At 44.1% G+C, this 8,187-nt stretch overlaps 1 protein-coding gene across 1 annotated transcript; it reads right to left on the reverse strand.

Moving 5' to 3' along the window:
• Positions 1-506: 506 nt before the first annotated feature.
• LOC119655698 (RING-type E3 ubiquitin-protein ligase PPIL2) lies at positions 507-2,411 on the reverse strand. The gene is given in 6 exon segments (XM_038061712.1): positions 507-997; positions 1,060-1,211; positions 1,268-1,296; positions 1,299-1,700; positions 1,703-2,217; positions 2,279-2,411. Coding segments are annotated over 6 exon segments (1,563 nt in total). The 5' UTR covers positions 2,311-2,411; the 3' UTR covers positions 507-564.
• Positions 2,412-8,187: the final 5,776 nt, after the last annotated feature.

An 8,187-nucleotide genomic window follows, 5' to 3' on the forward strand; every position in this document is an offset into this window, starting at 1 on the left:
TAATTTCAAGCTGGTCCTGTACTATATTTTTAGTAAATTGAATGGCAACCCCAATTAAGCTCATCATATAATCATAAAATTCTCCAGTAATATAGTCTATAAAGGAAGGCATGATACTGCCCAATTTGATGCAAATTGCGCTATTACTAACAAAGTTATAATACGTCAAAGTTGTGGCTCTTGTGCAAATTTACTCCAAGATTGAGTGAATAGTCTGGCAACCTAAATGCGTTAATATGAGCTAGATACACATGGAACGAATGCTTACGGAAATATATAAGATATACTGAATGATTAAACTTCCGGATTCCCGACTTGTTGGATTCATTTTCTCGAGAAATGTCTCCGCTAAACATATAACATATGAAACGCGAAATCTGCGCCACTGTACCGACATATTCACAAAACCGACGATGATACGTGGTACATATCTAACCAAATCCTCTACGACCCTCTTCAAACACTATGCATCGACGGGGGATAACAACCAGTAATAACTCCGATGATTGCAAACAAAAATCAGAAACTAACCTTGTTAATTTATTAACACAAGAAACGAATACACTACCATGAACTAAAATCACCAAACTTATTACTAGCTTCCCGCTTCTGCTTCTTCTGCGGTGGGACTTTACTACTACTGCTCCCACTTTCCAGCTTTTCGGCATTTTTTATTTGCGCAATATTGAGGTACTTTCCAACGCCGTCCCGGAAAACTTTCAACGGTTGATTCTGTCGTTTCTTTTTCTCCACGGCTTCAACTTCACGCTCCTTTTTCGCGACTTCCTCGGCTCGTTCGGCAGCCAATTGCTCTTCAGCTTCTTGGAAAGGATCTACAAAAACTTGCGCCTTCTCCAAAACTATGTCGTAAATGGGACGATCTTTGTTGTCCACTTCGACTTTTTCCATTTCATTAAGAGTATCCATCCCACCAACTAATTTCCCGAAAATTGTATGTTTGCCATCCAAGTGTCTGCACGATCGGTAGGTTATGAAGCTAAAATGAAAGTAGCGGACTTGTTAGTCATAGAAGGATCTCATAAATTGGAAAAAACGTACAATTGAGACGAATTTGTATTCGGCCCAGAATTTGCCATCGAGAGAATCCCGCGGCCAGTATGGGAAAGATTTGGACGGAACTCATCATCAAACTTCTTTCCCCAAATGGATTTTCCACCAGTGCCAGTTCCTGTGGGGTCACCTCCTTGTATCTGTAAAAAGATATGTTGAATGGTAACGAAGGAAAAGTTTTCTATTCAGCACAAACCATAAAGTTCCTAATGGACCGATGAACTTAGTTCCGTTATAATAACCATTCGCGCAGTGTTTTATGAAATTCTCGCAAGCACGAGGAACTGAATCGCAGTAGAGTTCAAAGTTGAGAGGTCCAAAATTAGTAACGAACCGCACGTAACCTTTCGTTTTAACCCGTTCGTATCGCACTAGATCGTCTTCAATAATCGCCGGTTCATGAGTAAACACAGGAACCATCGCAGTTGAGGTAAAGCTGGCCGCGACAGCTCCGGTGGAGTAATGTGCCGCATTGAATTTGTCCGCAACTTTCCGCGTCTTCTCCTCAGTGTTCTCCGCAGGCTGATAGTCCCTTTCGAGCTCGGCGAGAGTCTCCTTCGTCTCTAAGTTGACCGTTTTCAACCGAGCCGTTGGGTCTTTCCTCTCAGCAATCTCCTCCTCGGTCAAACCCGAAGATTCTTCTGAATGTGATGGAATTTGGAGATATCAAATTTTTGTATATTTTGCGGATCTTGAATCGTAATCAAATCTTTCCGCTGGAATGGAGTGTCGTCAACCAAGTCCTTCCAGTTCTTCGTTTTAATGTTGAGCTGTTCGACAGCTTCGTAGGAGAAGACATTTCCTGTAGCCGCAACGGCCACAATGTGCGAATTCTTAGTAAAGGGCTTGAATAACGCGGGACAGTGGTAATCTCCTTCGCCGTTCCGGTGGAATTTCAACTTAACGAGGGTTTTCACGTCTATTGGTTTCCCAGTGATTGGGTTCACTTTGAATGTCTTCACAAAGTCTAGGATCGCTTGAAGTTCGAAGACATTACCATCTCGATCGCAGTATGGTATTTCGAAAGGGACCATGGTAATGCAGCAGTGATCAAAGGGAAGCCTTTTGAACTTAATATGCTCATTCTCAGCCGATTCAACTTTCTTGCCTCCATAGAACTCCGACCATTCCGTGTAGGTCAGGTACCTACAAGTTGCATTTTTAAATGAAATATCGTTTTGGAATAATATGACCCCTTACGACTTACATTTTATCTTTCTGATGTTGTCGTTTACCCATTTTTCCTGTTTATTCGAAGAACCAGCACCCAGAGAAGCTTGTTTAGTAAATACGACAACGAATTGTCACCTGTCAACGGTGCCACTGGTGCTCAAACATTCTGTCTAGCTGCGTTTCGTTTGGATTTTGAAAGCTCGCGTGTGTCCCAATGCGTACCGTTTGAGGTTTGCGTCGAACCATTATTTGTAAACGTCAGTTTTTGCTCGCAACGCCCCATTTCTGTTAGTGAGTCGTTAGTTCAAAAAAGTTGAGGCGAAATGTTAAATCGGAAGTTTATTCTTCTCGATGCCCTAGAGGACGATATAGTTGAGATAGTAGTTAGATTCGAGGATGCTGAACGTGCAAAAAGGAGTCAGTATATGTAAACCAAGTAAATAAACGCTATATAAACTTATAAAAGTGGCGTAACCTCCTAGTTTGTTTGCAATCTGAGTGTAATTACCCGGTATTTCTAGCGATTAGATTATTTGAAATAATTAAAATTTGTTTTTTTCTATTCGCTTGTGTTATTTATTGGGCTTGCAAATACCGACATTTCGGGAACAAACGGGAACAAATCCAACTTGTTAGCACTAATGAAGGGAACAAGTGGTTCCAAAAATATCGGTATTTGCAAACCGCGAGCGAATAGAAAAAATCAAGTTTTAATTATTTCAAATTATTAGCAATATTCCGCGGCTAAAGTTTTTTGTTATCAATTAAGGAGAATAGTCCCTGGTAATATTTGCTTATGTCATTATAGATGCCGATATTTTGAGTGTCGTCCTTAAGTGAATGTATGTTTTTCGTGCAGGTGTAAAAGTAATAAAGAAAAACCCCTAATTTGCTTGAATGTTTTATAACTATTTACACGGAATATATCTACCTAGCGCATATGCAGAACTTTTGCTGCAAACCGGCAGCGAAATTCGCCATCAACTAGCACGCTTACGATGAAAACCCCGACCGACATAACAACAACGAATGGGAAACATCGTGCAGCGCGAATCACTTTGTACAGAGCCAAGTTTGAAGGGAACGCATGTCCCCCTTTTTTGATGTTGAAAGGTCTCGAGAGTGATCCTGCTGCTTTTATCTAGCCTCGCACATTGGCCAGGGTCAGCCTAGTCAATCTCATCAATTCCGTTGGGATACCGAATTCTCTTGTGGCCGTGTGCAATTTTACCCTGGCTACGCTGTCATAGGTGGCTTTCAAATCGATGAAAAGATGGTGCAACTGGTGTTCATATTCCAACAATTTTTCCATCGCTTGCCGCAGAGAAAAAATCTGATTTGCTGATTTGCTTGGAGTAAAACCTCTTTGGTAAGATAGAGAAGAATATCTTATAGATGGTACTCAGCAACGTGATACCTATACAATTGCTGCACTGTGTGATATCCCCCTTTTTATGTATGGGACAGATAATGCCTCGTTGCCAGTCGTCAAGCCTTGATTTACTGTCCCATACCTTTAAGCATCAGTTAATGAACTGCTTGGTGTAGTTGGTCACCTCCACATTTAACCAATTCGGCTGTAATTCCATCAGCTCCTGGCGACTTATAGTTTTTAAGCCGGTGGTTTGCACGCACTGTTTCCTCTATACTTGGTGGTGTCAGCATTTGTCCGTCGTATCCAATTGTCGGGACCTCCGACTCGCCGATATTTTAGTTGTTAAGCAGTTCCTCAAAATACTCAACCTATCGGTCCAATATGCCCATTCTGCCGAAAATCAGATTTCCTCTCTTTATCTCGGCAGGATTAGCATCGAGGTGTGTAAGGCTTCATCCTGCTGACTTGTTGGTAAAACTTCCGCGCTTGTTGCGGTTGCTCCCTGTGCTTTTCAGGTTCATAGGCCTGTTGGTTCTCCCAGGCTTCCTTTTTCCATCTGTGAAGTCGCTTCTCCGCTCGCCGGAATTCGTGATAAGTCTCCGCGCGTGCCCGCGTCCTTTCAGAATGCAACATTACTCGGTATGTCGCTCCGACTCCTTTTGCGGCTTGGGTCAAGTATGTTCGTGGCCGTATTTATGATAACGTTCTTCAGGTGATTGTGAAGATAGTTTGTTGATGCGTCATTTCCAGGATTTCTTTTGGCTGCGGTTATTGCGGCATCCATTTTCCTCTTATAAGTGTTGCGGAGGGCGTTGCTGTGGGTGGCTTCAGTGTTAACTCTCACCTGATTGTCAGAGGGAATTCTGGTAGCTGCTGTTATTTGACCTCGGAAGAAAGTGGTCCCGTCTGGAGAGGCCCACGTTTGTTTGTGGACCGCTTTCCGCGCAAATCAACTATTTCCAACCACCATTTCGTGTGACACTGCTAATTGAATAATCCTCAGTCCGTTATCATTTGTATTTTGATGTAAGCTTTGGGAGCCAACGTATCGCCTGAATACATGTTCCGTCCCTACTTGGCTGCTAAAATCCCCAAGTATGACTTTTATATTATATCTGGGGCAGGCTTCGAGGGTTCATTCTACTGCCTCGTAGAAGGTATCCTTCCCCGACTATGCAGTCTCCTCTGTAGGGGCGTAAACGTTAATGTGGCTTACATTTCTAAATTTGCCTCGTAAGCGCAAAATGCATAGCTGTTCACTTATATTTTCAAAGCTGATAACAGCAGGTTTCATTTTTTGGCTGACTAAGAAACCTACTCCGAGCACAGGTTTACTGAATGGCCGCTATAATATATGGCGTAACGACTTTTCTCAGGAAACCGGTCCCTGTCCAACGCATCTCCTGTAACTCTGTTACATCAGCCCTATATTAGAACAGGGTATGGGCTAGCTGCTTGGCAGCTTCATCTCTTTACAGGGAGCGTATGTTCCATGAGAAAATGCGCAAATCGTTATTCCTTTATCGTTGCCGGGTTCGTCGTTGTATTATCCGTCCAGTCCGAGGCTCCTGTTGTGGCTTCGGTTTTCTGTGTAGGGTTGTCAGCCCTACCCAACCCCCAACCTGAAGGACCAATTGGTACAATTTGTCCAGTTTTTAGGCGCGGGAGACAAGCCTTCATCCTTCTCCGTCTGTAGCTTTTCGTTAAGAAAGAGCTCCTAGCGGTCACGGAGATAGGGTTTGGTAGTAGAGCTGTTGGTGTTGGTTCAGCAGGCATTTCCCAGGTTTTATGCTGCATCGTGGGTATCAATCCACGTTTCGCCCTGGGACCTATACTACCCTTTGACCACCAGAGAGCGACATCATCGCGATATATTGTTATCGGTGATGTTCTTCATGCTGCTGTTTTGCTCTCTCACTGGGTCATGGACCTTAGTCAAATGGATCTGGATTTGGAAAGAGAGGCAAGTAGAGTTGAAATGAAGATAAACATCAACAAACCCAAGGTTCTCAGTCCGATGAGTCATCGCGCTATCCCTATCTGCATTAATGGGCAGACCATCGAAAGCGTCGATCGATTTGTATACCTAGGAAGCGCGCTTTCTGCCGACGGTGGCACAGAACTAGATGTTTCTCGAGGCATTAACAGCACTAGATCCACTTTCGCTGCCCAGTCTAAAATCTGGAAATCGAGTTATCTCAACACTAAGATTAAGTTGAGACTGTTCTCTGCTAGTGTTCTTTCCGTGCTGCAATATGGGAGTAGTGCATGTAAAGTGAACTCCACTGTTACTCATAATCTCCAATCTTTCATCGATATCTGTCTGCGTCATATCATTGGAGTACGCTGGCCTGACACTATCTCAAACGATTAACTTGGTCGTATACGACGTGATAGAAAGACAGAAGTGGCAGTCGATAGGCCACTCATTAAGGAGGGGCGACAATTACATTGCGGGCTATGCCATGCAGGGAAATCCCCTTTCCCAAGATGAAAGAGAGAGAGTGGGCCGCCTCAAGACGCCTGGCGCAGAATAGTAAAGGAGGAGTGCGAGCGTCTCGGTAAGTCGTAGGGAGAGCTGAATCGCATTTCAGGTAACCGCGAGTGATGGCTCGTAGGTGTGGTTGACATGTTATACCCCACCAAGGGGTGAAAGAAAACCATATATAAAGCGCAGGACAAGGTCATCATCTCTTCACGAAGCCTCAAACATTATTTTTGCGGGAAGCAAAAGAAAAATTACACAAAAGGAGCAGTAGATATCAATAAACACACTCAGCGAAAGACTTCATAGACAAGAAATTGTACACTGCCAGTGAAGCACATCAAAAGAGATCTAAAGTGAATATATTGACCGGCACTAGAGTCTTGTCCGACTCTGCTTGCCTCCTTTTATAAATCCAGAGCCATTTGGCCAAGGTCCATGACTCGATGGGAGGGCAAGCGGATGTCATCAGTGTAGTTGAAGTGCTTGAGAAAAGATGTGATTGTTCATTGAAGCGCTCTAAGTCCGGACAAGGCAGCACAAAAAACGTGGCCGATTACGAGAAGAAATAATATCGTCGCTTGCACTTCAAATTTCTCTAAAATTTTACTTATTTAATTCTTCTTCTTCTCTTGACCTGGGAGCTGGTTTCTGGCACATTTTTAACTGCAAGATTCCGGTCCAGGTTAAGGAGTATCAAAATCGAGGAGGCTTCCTAAAGGTGACATTGTGATCGTGATGCATGATGTGAATACCAAGGAGGGATCTGACAACACCTTTCTCCGACATGTGATGGGAAAACATCTTGGCGACCGTGACGGTAATGGTGGGAGATTCGTTAATTTCTGCTACTTCCACTGCCTCGTCATTGGTCGCACATTGTCCGAGCACAGAGCCTGCCACAAGATCAGTTGAGTTTCAATTGACGGGCACCGTACGATCAAGCAGATCCATCTCTTCGCGATCAGCAGTAGATTTAGGAGCTGTTCGTTGGATATGTGTAACAAGAGAGGCGCTGACATCGAACTTGAAAGGAATCACCATCTGATGGTCGCTTACATTTGCTTGCGCATTGCTATCACAACTTCCCGCAGGGTTGGGGAGCTGCGACCTCCTGAGTTCAACATCGGGCGCTTGTAGGACACAGCTGTCCCTCGACCGTGGGAGAGCTATCTTGCTGACCGAACGGCAGATATACAGGTAACTCGCCTGAGAATATTGATGAGCATTAGGCCCCCATCAAAGTGATCTTTTCTTGGGTGCTACACAGGTCGTCGTTTACGTCCTGAAGGCACGTCAAAAGATCTGGCTGACTGCGGAATCGTGGAAACGGATCGATGAACGGAAGGAGTTTAAGGTTCTATTGACGGCTGTAGGTGATGACGAACATGACGCGTTCGAACTTCGATACCGAGCAAAATCCCGAGAAGTTCAGCGCAGTGTACGCTGTGACAGAGTAGAATTTGCTGTTGCGCTGATCAGGCAAGCGGAAGATGCCGCAGATCGCAATGGTGCCAGAACTGTATACCGCATCGCCAAAAAGCGTGCATGTGGTCGCAAATCTTTCGATGGTCCTGTGAAGGACGTCAAAGTTCGACTTCCCATCCACGAAACTGACTAGGTGGAAAGATCACTTCACCACAATTTTTAACCCTATCTTATCTTTTCTGCCGGTGGTGGCCCCCAACTGGATTTTGCCCGACGCATTAATACGACTAGATTCGCTTTCGTTACCCTGTCTAAAATCTGAGAATGCAATTATCTCAACACCAAGATCAAGCTGCGACTGTTCTGTGCTAGTGTTCTCTGCATATTGCTATATGAGAGCAGCACATGGAAAGTGAACTCTACTGCTACCAAAAGGCTCCGAGCTTTCGTCAATACTTGCTTCCATCTTCTAATGGGAATGCACTGATTGGAAGACGGAAGTGGCAGTGGATAGGTCGTACAGCGTCCTCTAGCTGGACACCCGAAAAAACACCTTTTTTAGAGATATGTTGCCATATACTTCAAAAATGGACTATGATATTGGGCTTTAAAAATTGATACGCATGTCCAAGACTGTAAATATCAAGCAATAATT

This window comes from Hermetia illucens, chromosome 4 (genome assembly GCF_905115235.1).
Source record: "Hermetia illucens chromosome 4, iHerIll2.2.curated.20191125, whole genome shotgun sequence".
NCBI classification, from domain to species: Eukaryota; Metazoa; Arthropoda; class Insecta; order Diptera; family Stratiomyidae; genus Hermetia; species Hermetia illucens.